The sequence below is a fragment of the Rutilus rutilus genome (assembly GCF_951802725.1).
Source record: "Rutilus rutilus genome assembly, chromosome: 7".
NCBI classification, from domain to species: Eukaryota; Metazoa; Chordata; class Actinopteri; order Cypriniformes; family Leuciscidae; genus Rutilus; species Rutilus rutilus.
In genome coordinates, this window is record NC_140221.1 from 17486367 (window position 1) to 17500246 (window position 13880).

Consider the following 13880-nt stretch of genomic DNA (forward strand, 5'->3'; position numbering starts at 1 on the left):
GAGCACTTACCTGCTGTGAAAGTGTTTCCCTGTAGCCTGTGGAGTGTTTGTTGGTTTGTTTAGTCTGATCTCTTAGCTACCAAATGGCATGTTCTGACAGGGGTGTATCATTTTGTACACGGCAAGATAATGCGGACAATTTGCGAATACAGTATTTCATTAACTTAGTACTTGTCTAAAATATAAAGGTATACTGCGAAGGATAACAGCTTTAGGATGATGGGCTTAAAACGGTTTATCATACTATAATTTGACAAGAAGCATAATTAAGTATTGAGATATTGGCCAGACATCTCAGTCTACTCATTAATTCTCATGACATGAGCTTTTCTGACCGGTAATGATTTCCCTTCTGTGATTTGAAACACATCTAAAGAATAGTAAATATACTCAGCACCCTTCGAAGAAGGGGCATTTTTTAAGTAATATCTTAATGAATAGTGTTAGCTGTGTGTATAAATAAATAATACAGGTAACACACACTCACACACACTGGGTGTACATCATAGTCTTTAATTTACAGCAACTACAACCTTCATATAATTACATATTCATATTCAAATTCTACAATCTTTAAAATGACACATGAGTGGGTTTTATTGTGGGTGGTATTATCTTGGCTTTGCCTTCACTTTTAAATCAATAGCATGGCTGTTTACACTGCATAGCTATGTTAGTAATTTTAACAATAAACTAAAAATAGACCTACCACAGTTAAACCCTGTTAACTGATTAACTCTGCCCTAAAGTCATCAAGCTTTCTTCTAGTGTGCACCTGTATTATTATCAGCACGTTTTACAGTAACAAACACAATTTAAATAGCTCAAATGGCTTGTTAACATCATGTAATATAATGACATGATGATGCAGTAAAATATACACTCACCAAATCCTTATAATTACGGACATTCACCAGAAGGAGGCGTATCTTTCCATTCTCCAATTATGTATTCGTGTACTGGCTTTTTCATAGGTTACTGTCAGATCATTAAGTCATTAAAGAGTGAATCAGATGCATTCCACACTCACGTTTATTTCACAGGTAACCCTTGTTGGGCAACCTTTCTTTGTTCAGATTTGAACTTGTCCTATATTGGGCTTTTTTTTATTTTATTTTTTTTATAGGTTTTAGTTTAGACTTAAATGTTAAGGTGCTGTAAAAGACCCCCTGAATAATGTCACAAGTACAATATTGACCAGATAAAGTGAATGTGTTGTTAGTGCCTGAGTGTCATTTACGATCAAGAGCACCCGCTGCTGCGCGCTCGCCCGCGCGCTTCAGTGTCACTGGCGCTCCGCGCGCTGAAAGCCTGCGCCTGCTGCTGCTGCTGCTGCTGCTGGACGGGGACTATGGAGGAGAAACACACGCAGGGCCGGCTCTAGCCCTTTGGTTGCCCTAGGCAAGATTGAGTTTTTGCCCCCCCCCCCCCCTTTATAAGAAAATAAGAAAATTGATAAGTGTCAAGTAGGGATGGGACGATTACCGGTTTCACTATAAACCACGATAAAATGTACTGACGGTTAGTATTATCGTTTAAAATTGAATTATCATTAAAACCGTGTTTGATTATCGCGATTTTAATAACTCACTGTAAATCCCGTCCAGCCAGCAACAGGATGACGCAGGCGCAGCGCGCAATGTTAGTGTTTTTTTATTCAAGAAGGAATGGCGGAAGGATGGTTAAATCTTACATGATCACAAAAATATGATCAAAATCAGTAAACAATAAAATCAACTCTGATTTCATTTTCAATACAATCGAAAACGGAGACGCAAGACGGCAAGTTGTATTTGAATGAAACGATCAGCGCGTCCGTTGCGATACATGTGCGCTGTGTCATAATGCGTTGTTATTGACGACGGTCATTTTAAGGAAGGAAATGCCACAGAATATAATCTTGCTTAAAAAACTGCCTAGATCTGCTTGTTTTATTTGTTGTTTGTTGATTTTCAAATATAAAACTTGTTGAAATGTCTTCAGTGTGAGCATCAGTTATTTTTGAACACTTTCATCTCGATTTAACAACACCGTGATAATGTTGATAATCACGATAATTTTGGTCACTATAATCGTGATATGAAATTTTCATACCGTCCCATCCCTAGTGTCAAGCCTTTATTTGTTATAATTTTGATGATTATGGCTTACAGCTTATGAAAACCCCAAATCAAAATCACAGAAAATTAGAATTGATATGAATTGATATGTCATAAGCTGTAAGCCATAACAAAGTCTTGAAATATCTCACTTTGCATGTAATGAGAGATATAATATATTAGTTTCACCTTATAAGTTGAATAATTGAAATAAATGAACTTTTGCACGATATTCTAATTTTTCGAGTTTCACCTGTAGTCACTCCAACAAGCAAAATATTACTTAAATGATACACTCTAATAAATTGCACATACAAAAATGCTACAAAGAATGTTCATTGATGAACAAACAAAAATGCTCTAATAGTCACTCCAACACTTCAACAAGCAAATTATGACTTGAAGAATCAACTGTAAATTGTTTAAATTCTACAAAGAATGTTCAAGGATATTTACCAAATTGGATTAATTTAAGCAAATTATGACCATTAAACTGGTTTAACTATACCTTCTACAAACAAATGTGCTATTATGGATAATGTATGTACCACTACAAAATTAAAATATTTAAGTTCTTTTAGTTCTATCTCAAATAATAAAATATTAACAGTTGTTTCTGCCATTTCTATTCACCTTCAAAGTAACTAGCTAGCAAAATATAGCTTAGTGACAGCAATGAAACGTCCAATATGTGATGTAGGCTACAATACTAAGTAAATTTATCTCATTGGACACCTTAATAGCTAAGATGAGAAGACTTACTCTATACTGAGCTTTATTTTTTATCTTCTTCCTTTCTCCGTTTTCGTCCCTGTGCACCAGAGGTTTAGACCGCTTCATTTTCGATCAACGGCAACGCGCCAGCAGCTGAGCACTTCCCTAACGTAACGTAACGCAACCCTCCCGCCCCCCGCCAATCCAGAAATGGTCGACAAAAATCATAAATTCAATCTAATAAGTAATTAAACGTGTGGTTGAGGGGCGCCCTTTGATCATGTTTAATAAACATGTTTTATTTCGCGTTTCGTTCTAATTTTATGATTAATATGGGAAGTAGATAGGGCGACACTAGAGTGCGTGCGCGCCCCCAACACATTTGTCGCCCTAGGCAACCGCCTAGTTCGCCTATAGCAATCGCCGGCCCTGAACACACGGATGAGAGCGACAAAGACCCGCAATCAGCGTCTTACCAGAAAAGGATGTGGAGGAATTTCCAAGAGAAGACCAAACCGTTTTTGAGCCCTAAACTGGGGTCCGAACGACGCAGCGGGGATAGTAAAAAGGAAAGCGGGTTATGGATGTTTAAAAGAAAGAAAAAACAGGTCCTGGACCGGGTCTTCTCGTCCTCGCAGCCCAATCTGTCTTCAACTCCACCGTCTATAGTAGGCGACAGTACCCTGAGCGAGCAGCCGAACTCCAGCGCCAGTAAAGGGCTCGGGATCTCACCGCTGGCCGTTGCTGATGGAGCATCAATCAGTAAACCGGAGATTTCCGTATCCGCGCACGGGAGCCCGAAGCTTCTGGTCGCTCATCTGGCGATGTCCCAGCAGAAGAGCTCGTCCTTGGGCTCGACATGCTTCGAGAAGCTGGTGGTGGATTCGGCAGCATCCAGTGAGGATGAGCTTGCTAAAAACGCCAGTGACCTGGTAAGAGTGATTTTAAAATACTGACCAGAAAGTGACCCGAGTATGTTTTTTTGCATCGTAAGAAATTTTTTTATCTTTACATTTTGCCACTTTTATCACACATTTATCCGGACTGTCTCCTCATTAACTGACCCGAAAATTGAATAGGGTGAATTGCCCTAATGTGGGACATTTTTTGCACTTCAGACTTCTATGACACATTGCGATGTGTTACCAAAACATTAAATCCACACCCAATACCATTTTAAAAAACCCATGATGTGTCCTAATCAAATCAAAAGAGAAAATTCAGATAACCCATTCATAAGAGAAATTATAGACATATTAGTGCTCTTGACAATCTGCAGCTTCCTAATGTGGGACAGTTGTGTCCCCAACGTGGTCACATTGATGTAGAATAGTAAAATCTTATTTTATTTTAGATTCTCTCTTAAATCTTAGTTAGTAATTCTCTTGCATGGATGGATGAAACATGGATAACTGAACATCATCAGACCGATAATACAATATCATCATCTAGTGCAGTTTACTTAACAACAAACACAGCTTTCATGCCCTGGCCAACAGTTTCAGCTGAGGGACCCCACCATCCTCAACAATTTTCCCATGTGGGGTATTTAGACAACAAAAAGCATTTTGACTGATCTGCCATTGTGTGGTGCTGCTGATTCCTCTCTTGTGTACTCTCTTGTTTGCACTAACTTTATTCAAAATATCTAAATGTTTTACATTACGTCACATTCAGTGGCCCCAAATAGTATTTGAACATTTAAGCCACACTTCAGTGTCTCTGTCTTAGATAACAAGCAATGCTAGAGTTTTACTCAAACATCTTCACTTGTCTCAGCCATTTGTGCAGTTATTTTTTAACTGTTGTCAGTGCTTTGTGGTGCGCCTGCATGAAGTCATTTCCTCTCAAGTTCACTCATGTGAACTTCAGAGTGGCCACAGGTGGAGTTCATCACGTTAGGATTCTCACAATACGTTTCCATTACTTTGCCAGTTGTTCCTTATAAATATTGGATAAGGGCTTTGAAAGATTGTTTGATAAAGATGTTGCTGCCTTAAATTTTTAAATAAACTTAGATGCTTAAGTCATTTCAAAATAAATTGCATTAATTAAACTGAAATTTGTTGAATCTTGTATAACTTATAAAAAAGTTGAAAAAAGTTAAAGCAATGTAAAAACATATGACCCTGGTTTCACAGACAGGGCTTAAGACTAGTCCTAGACTAAAATGTAAGTCTGAGCTGTTTCCACTGAAATAAACTTGCACTGACTGATCTTAAAAATATATCAGTGCCTTTTTAGTTTTAAGATGCACATCGGTAATGTTTTTTTCTAAGCATGTTTATAAAAATTACTTAAATGTCCTAATTGATCTATGGTCTAATCCTGGCTTAGTCTAAGCCCTGTCTGTGAAACCGGGCCATGTTGTTCTAACTTATTGATCATATAAGTTTCTGCAGTGCACAATCACAATTTAATTTCTAGCTAATTAAATAAATTTAGAGCTGAGCATAATGTACATGTACATGACAGGAATTTTCATTTTCAAATAGGCTACTTAAAGGAGCTGTATGTAAGAAATGTATTTCAATTAATCATAAAATGACCCTTATATGTCACTAGACATTAAGAAATCATGTTCATTTCAAATACTTATATCACTGACAACAGTAGTACGGCCAGGATATTGTCACTTAAAAAGTTAAGTTGCAGCCCTCAACTGATGTTGATGTTGTCATCTTGTGTTTTGGCCTGAAGCGCCACCCTCCACCTATCTACCAATCACGAAGTCAGTAGTGTTTCGGCATCCGGGTTGCCAGCTCTGCTAGTTACCACAGCTGCAGCTACAAACGTTCGTGCTGGATCCTGCAGCCTATCTGGCAACCTCAAGTCAGGGGGGAGGGGGAGGGGATACACCGCTCTACAGTAATTTGAAAGTGATTGCAGTACCAGTTTTGGCCACAATCTTACATACAGCTCCTTTAATGTCATCTTAATTTTGACAGCATATCTGTTAACAAACTTTTTTTTGTTAATTGCTTTGTTTTAAAAGTCTGTTTGTGCGGCCTTTCTTTAAAATAAATGTCACTTGGTTGATATTTTTCTAATGCAATGCCATTCACACATTTTTAGGTGTGACTCAGATGTCCCAGACGTTACTGTGGGGGCCCTGTATATCATACATGCTCTAAAGAAATTATTTTACATCATGCGTTCTCTCTGTAACATATTAATGCACTAATGCAACCATGATTTTCATAAAATGCAGTTATGACATCTTATGAAATCTGTCCCACAAGAAGGTTTTTCAGTCACAAAGTTTTTCATTGTCTTAGTAGCCCTTAACTGGTGACATGTAGCAGCTCTTGTGGTTATCACACTTAAATGTCCCAGATGTCAGAAATGGCACATATGCCTTAATGAAGATGTTAAATGCAACAAAAAGCAAACTTATCTGCTAACTCAGGTGCAACTAGTGACAACAAGCTAAAACTGTAAGATTTTGAGTAAAAACTGCTGTTTTTTTTTTTTTTTTTTTCAGAGAGAACTGTCCAAAGACATGCTGAATATTTTAATCAGGAAGTATGAGCTCAATGGCCTAAACAGGACTTTATAAAGATAATTTTATTCAGGTTTATGTTATTTTCCCCCAACAACTGTAATCTATCAGACAATGAAAATGCAAGAGAAAGCAATACTCTATTTCAGAGCAATTCCCTTATCAACAGTACCATTTGGAGTTTTCACTTTCAAATAGACCTTGTTGCAAATAAGATCGTGTTTTTTAGGCTATATCAGTTCATTATCTTATGAACCTGCTGACAACATTATTGTCCCTTCATTTCATGAATCCCCATTGGTCATGTTGAAAATGAACAGACAGCAAGATCAGTTGTTGAATATTTAAAAGCTTAGATTTGTTGAGAATATCTCATTTAATGCTGCAGAAAGACTAACATTAACCCTGACAGCAATATAGTGGAATCCACGTGTACCAGATGTGGACCGGATCTGGGCCGACACTATGTTGCTATCTGGGAATATACAGTTGTAATCAAAATGATTCAACCCCCATTGCTGTTTGCAATGAACAAATCAAACAAAATGACTTATTTTAATGACTTCTGCAGACTCAAAATTATTCAACCCCTTCATGGTAAGCATCTTTAGTACTTAGTAGAACACCCTTTTGCTGTTATGACCTGCTGCAAATGAGATGTGTAACCAGACATCAGCTTCTTTCAGCGTTTCTGAGGAATCTTAGCCCATTCCTCATGAGCAATGGCCTCCAGTTCAGTAATATTTTTCAGTTTGAGTGCTGCAACCGCCTTCTTCAAATCCCACCCTATATTTTCTATGGGGTTCAAGTCAGGTGACTGTAATGGCCACTGTAGAATCTTCCAGGACTTCTTCTGCAACCAAGCCTTGGTGGAATTTGAGGAATGCTTGGGATCATTGTCCTGTTGAAAGGTTCAATGACGCCCAAGCTTCAGCTTCCTCACTGACGGAATGACGTTTTCTCCTAGGATTTCCTGATACTTCAACTAATCCATCCTGCCTTCGCACGCAGGTTTCCACGCTACAGGTTTCCAGTGCCAGAGGATACAAAGCAGCCCCAGAGCATCACAGAGCCACCAGCATGCTTAACTGTAGGCAGAGTGTTCTTTTCAGTATTCATTCTTCTTCCTCCAGACATACCGCTGATCCACAGGGCTGAAAAGTTCCAGTTCTGTTTTATCGCTCCACAGAACAGAATCCCCAAAATGTCTGTGGCTTATTTATATGATTTTGAGCAAATTGAAACCGACATTTCTTGTGGTTTTGGGTCAGTAGTGGTGTACGTCTTGGAGTTCTGGCATGTGTATAGTATGCTCCTTTATGGGCAAGCTGAAACCTCAGTGCATGTTGCCACCAAGTCTTGCTGCAGGTCTTTTGCAATCACTCAAGCGGTTTTCTGAATCTGGCTTCTCAGAAATCTGGTTGCAGCCGTTGATAGCTTCCTTTTCCTGCCCCATCCAGGTAGTGTAACCACTGTTCCTTTAACTTTTAACTTGCGAACTTTGCTTCCAACGATGTCTCTAGGAACATTTAGTGCCTTTGCTATCTTTTTGTATCCTCTTCCTTGTTTGTGAAGGATGATATTATCTTCTCTTACATTTTTGGACCATTCTTTTGACTTATATCTATATCAGTGTTACAAACCAGTTCAGATATTTCATGTGTTTTAGCTCAAGCACACCTGGTGCAACTAATGATGCCCTTGATTAGTTGCATCAGGTGTGCTTGGGACAACACCTGTTTTTCAGATCAGTTTCCACTTGAAACATTTGTTGTGTTGAGCTATTTCAATTACTTTTTAATGATTTGTTCATTGCAAACAGCTGAAAGTCTGTAAATGTTGCCAATAAAACCGGATTTGCTATGGGATTTGAATAATTTTGATTAAGCATGAATACTTATGCTTACTGTAACTAGAGAAACCCACCAATTATTAGTGAGATGAGTGAAATACATTTGGATCAAGGTTGGTCAGTGAGATATATTGTAAGTTACCATTGCTATACATATTTCAGTTATAAACTGGAACATTTCTAGGATTTCATCAGTTACTAGGGCACAAATCCCCCATCAAAAATTATCCCCATATTTTTATACTAGTATACAGTAGTATAAATGCAGCCTAAATACAGCTATAAATGTATAGCCTAAATATCTATCTCATCCAGCACTCTTTTTTGTTTTCTGTTTTAGAAAGTATGCATTACTATTTCGGTGTGAGAAACCATTACAAAAATTCAGTGCATGAGTGAATTGTAGGAATAAATCAAACTGAATCGTAAAAAAATCTGATCGGTTTGCAATCCTGTTTGACCTATAAAATCAAACAGTGATTGATTTGTGAAACTGCAATCACTAGTTTTTGGTTATAAACAACTGATAGCAAACATACAAAATGATTGCTGAAGTATTATCAAGGAAAACTATTTTCTGGTCAGTATATGTAATCTCCATCGTCATACAAGGATTTATCAGTAATATTTCACTGGGGCTCTAGTGACCCCCCTGGTTACAAAGCTAGAATAATATTTCTAATTTATGCCATTTGCAATAGGTTTTTTTTTAATATGAAGACTCAGGTATTTATAGAAAGATCAAAATCTATGTATGAAATACTATACAGTATGTGGCTTTGAGAAGTTCAGTGACATTGTATGCAGAGAAAGGCAAAGAAAGAATCAGTGACCCATTTAGCCTGATCCATAATTAAACCCTTTTACATATCTTTCCCTCCATAGCAATTATATAATACCTTACTGCCTTACTGAGGTCCTTTTCCTCTGTGTTGTTCTGTTTGGAAATGTAACCGATACAGGGTTCATTTTCCATGAATTATAGATATTGCAGCATTTAGATCTATATGATTTCTTTTTAGAGTAGAACAGATTATGTAAGGTCATGAAGTGTGTACAACCATTACTGCTCCTGATTCGTGTCATCACGTTTTTATTACCTCACCATGGAGGTTTCTGTCACCAGCTGTGTGTGGAAGAAGCTTCTGGCAGTAAATGTACTTTCTGGCTCTCAGACAATAATACATTTAGCTAATATGCCGACTTGTGTCAGGCCTGCATAGTCTTTAATTATCAAGGCTGTACACAATAAAAAAAATAACTAAATTAAATAATCTAGTCATGCCCTTTAACTTTATATAACTTAGCCAACAGTTTTACAGCCTGTTCACTGACAACACCTGCTCAGAACAAGTAGTCTAGGCCTAGTCATATTTTCGTTATCACACGATGACTGACATATTGTCACATTATAAACTTCTCTCTCTCCAAATAGGCTTAATAATTTTATTAGCACTAAATATTAAAGTGTACTGCATAGTCGATGTTATAGGTCACTTTTAAAATAATGTCATATTTTATAATTATATCCTGTTACAATATATCCTATAATTAATGTCACTCTTGCCTGTCTTCAAAACTTTTGATATGCCACAATCCTACGCGTTCCATTCGGTGACCATATTCGGTGACAGTTGAGCTAGAGAAAGAAAGCTGGTGTCTGAAAGATGCGGTTGCTTGTCAGTTTGTGTGTAAATGTACGTTTTTGACCAACGGTTTCCACTTCTGCTGTCATTTCTGAGAAATTGCTACTATAGTAATTAAATATTTGTTTAGTTCTCACCAAAGCTCGCTCTATTTTGCTGTAGATTATTAAACTGTTAGGCTGCCTCAGAAGTCTGTCCGAAATCAGCTGCGAGGAAACAAGTCAGCTGCCTAAATCTTCCTATGCAGTCTATGAGTGAGTCATTGAATCATTCACTCAACGAAAGTCATTAATTAATTCAAAAACATTGAATCATTCATAAAACACACACTGATGGTACTGTTGCTTTGAGATGTTTTGCCTTTGTTTTTAGCTATTTTCGTTGGCGGCCAAATTACACAAATTAACTGGAATATTATGTCCAAAATGTAAGTTACTTAATATTATTCCATTGTTTATTGCTATGTTTTATAAAAGAAATTTCACTCTGTGTATTCCTGCTGATATTCTGATCAGCAAACAATCTCGCTCGGCTGTATATTTTTGACTTCCAAGGACACGTACGGATGAAAATACATTCTCAGTTCAGACGTGTGGGCTTCACAATCTTCATTTGGTGTTGGCCTAATTTGGTTCCTCTTATCTCCTCACAATCTCTGATGTTTTGACACACATGCTTCTCTATTAATGACCAAAGCAGGCCAGGTATGAAACTCAGAGTTAACAGTGACCACATAAAGACATTCTCAACCTAGCGCCGAATCTAGGAGTCAACATGGAAACAGACGCTAAAGAGAAGCTCGCCATACCTCTTCTTTCTTCTTTTGTTTAATAGCGATTTAGTGTTATTCCGAATTTGAACAAGAATTACTATATTGTTTGTTTGATAATATATAAATAAATAAAATATATTCATCTTCCACATTTGTTGTGAGATGTATCACATATACATTTTCTTATAGAAATACATTCTATAGAAAATGACATATTTTCATTCAAAAACCTTTTGAATGCACATCTTCGATGTGTGAGAAGAGGATAAAAGAAGATCATCATGTGCTGAATACCTCTGAAACAAACTAACCATGGAACAAAACCTGCTCCAGAGAGTTCAGAGAGTAGGCTAAGTTGCTATGGCTATTTCCTTACCCTGAAAGTTACCTCCGTTTTTGGAAACGAAAGTTGAGGTTATCCATTTACTCTGAGTAAACTTACCTGGGTATGCCACTCAAAATAAACCTTCCTTTACTACTACATGTTCCCTCATTTTTGTAAAGGCTTTTTTTTTTCAGCAGAGCGGCAGTGATCTAAGAATGTTGCTTGAATTAGCTTTGGTACTCCAATTCAATTTAAACATATTTCCAAGCATTTTGAGTAACACTCAAGTCAAAACTCAGTCAGTCAGTTTCTTTTAGTGAGAAATTGAGTCACATTTCCTGATAATAGAATGGTAAACCACAATAGGTTGTGCTTGTATGTGACTTGAGCTCCTTTGTAGCACACTTACTAGTGTGAATAGTGAATATTCCATACCATCACAGTTTGATGTCAACATCCTGCCCCCAGGGGCTCATAGGAAATGATCTGAAATGTGTAAACCACATAACATCATACACAATGTGCTCAAAGGCCGCTTGGCTTAACGCTGTAGTGTTTCTCTGCCTGGACCAGAAATGCCAGTGTAATATCCTCATGCCCTGCACAAATGGGATGGACGCACAAGCCGGAATGACTCAGGGGGTTTTCTAGATCTATAGACTTTGTTGGTTTGATATCTCGTATGTAGGTTTGTGATGCGATCGGGTTATAGATAAGACTAAAACAAGATGCTGGCACAAAGGCAGGTTTATCTCTCTTGTGAGTAATTCACCTTCAAGTCAAGTCCTATTGTATTTCTGGGATGTTAAGTTAGATTTTAGTTTAGTTTTGTTTTTTTCAACCCTCTACAATGCGAGTACCGGTAAAAGCCAAGTGATGTCCAGCTCCACCTCTGTGGACCTAATGGGTGGAGTTGTGTTTAGCGATCGGGTTATATCCAGAGAGCTGGTGGGTATTCCAGAAAGCAAGGTTAACTTACTGTCAAACATACCCTGAACTCTTGGTTGATTAACCCAAACCTTGCTTACTTGAGGTATGCTGGTTCCAAAAACGCTTTTGGGATTAAGTGCAATAGACGCTAAGAAAAAAACGCGCCATACTACTTTCTTCTATAGTTTAATGCCGATTTACTTGGTGAATAAATCGGCCTATTTGAACCTATTTGGTGGTTGTGCAATAATTTTTCAATCTTTTAGTGTCATAATCTTTACTCATGGTAAAAAAGAACTATATTATTTGTTTGAAGCTAATTATATAATAAAAAGAAAGACTGATTAGACTAAATAACAGTTTGTGATAACATAGCTGTTAAAGTAAATTTTTTATGTTTAGTCATTTTGCTTCCACATTGCTTGAAAAGTAAGATATGTCATGTTTTCTTTTATTATCGACATACATTATAGCATAGAAAATGTCCTGTTGCAAAAATAAAAAAAAACATCTGAATGCAGATCAATGATTTTATATATATATATATATACAATATATAGTTGAATAAAATAAACATTACCTTGTTTTAATAGTGCTTTATATATCAATATAACTATATATATAATATTATGTGCAATCTGTCATGCCCACTGGAGCCTGCTTCGGAGCAGGTTATGTTCAGAGACTAAGTTGCTATGTTACCCTGAAAGTTACCTCTGTTTTTGGAACCTAAAGTTGAGGTTATCCGCTTACTTACCCTTATTCCCGGGTGTCACTCAACCTGCTTTCTGGAAAACCCCCCTGGACGTCACGCTTTGGCTCTGCAATGAGCAGCCTCTCAGTAAATCACTCGCATATGCACCTCGATTTCATGCTAGGCGACTACGAATGTATTTTATTAGCCAATGGCTAGTAAATTGTACGATTTCATTCGACCTGTGATTGAGTTAAAGGCAAAACATAAGTTTAGTGTAGATTGCCTGCAGAGCTTTACGCTTGGAAGAGAATTGCCTGCAGAGAATCGCTTGGCTGAGGGCGTCCTCTGTCACTTTCTCTCACACACACACTCAAACGTGAGAGAAAGAGAGAGGCTTACACATGCCACGTAAAGAGACTTGACTTGCTAGATCTAAATGCAGGGCTCGACAATAAGGACTGCCCAATTATCAAGAGTTGAAGGAATGGTCACTGTCCTGATCAGGTCAGTGCTGCATCGTCATGAAAGTTTATCATTTGCACTTGTTTTTAAGCCTTGTTAATTTAAACATTCAAATGCAAGAAGAGACGAAAGAGCTAAATTCGGTACTCGCCCAGAAGCCACAACTGACAACACGCGAATACTGAGTTCTCTTTCACGTCGTCTTTCGCTTGAACGGACAATTTCACACAAAATTATGTCAAAACTCCCATCTTGGCGCGTGAAGTATAATTATAGATGAAGTTCAACTAGTGCCTAATTATTTTTAGATGCTCTTAAAAGCGTGAAATGGACTTGACGTCACGGCTCAGGAATTGGATACACTGTCCAAATGTCCCTAAAAACAGGGCCAAATGTAATGTGATAATATTAAGGAATTTCCCATAGGCCTATTGGTTTTTCACAGGTGTTTTACCCATATTTTTAATTACACATTGCATTGTATTTTAGGGTTAAAGGAAATGTCCATAAATGATCAGATAATGTCCTGGCACTGTAGTTTTTCTACAGATTTGTAATCACTAGTGAAGGGTTTGGCATTGTGCACATTCTGGTGGTGCCATCAGCCAATCAGCATGGTCATGACATCATCTTTCTGTGGCTCATTATAGTTACGAACATTATGTTGTGTGCCAGCCAAGGAAATGCCATTGGGATGAAATAGCCTTGAACATTAAACTTTTTTTTTTTCTCAGTACCATTCAATTTCATTAATTTAATCAGGAATGAGATGTACAATATTTAGTAATATAATATAATTGTATTACGATTAAATTATATATTAATTAATTAATTAATACATTTTATATATAACTACAAAAAAAAAACTATATATGGTTTCT

At 37.3% G+C, this 13880-nt stretch overlaps 1 protein-coding gene across 4 annotated transcripts in view; it reads left to right on the plus strand.

Annotated features, from left to right (window-relative positions):
- Nucleotides 1-3250: 3250 nt before the first annotated feature.
- The window catches only part of mctp1a (multiple C2 domains, transmembrane 1a), a 187207-nt gene continuing 176577 nt past the window's right edge, over nucleotides 3251-13880 (plus strand). For all 4 annotated transcript variants that reach the window (XM_084412900.1, XM_084412902.1, XM_084412901.1 and 1 more), the window contains exon 1: nucleotides 3251-3745. In XM_084412900.1, coding sequence (XP_084269026.1) covers nucleotides 3299-3745 — 447 coding nt within the window. In that variant the 5' untranslated portion in view covers nucleotides 3251-3298. The remainder of the gene's footprint in view (nucleotides 3746-13880) is intronic.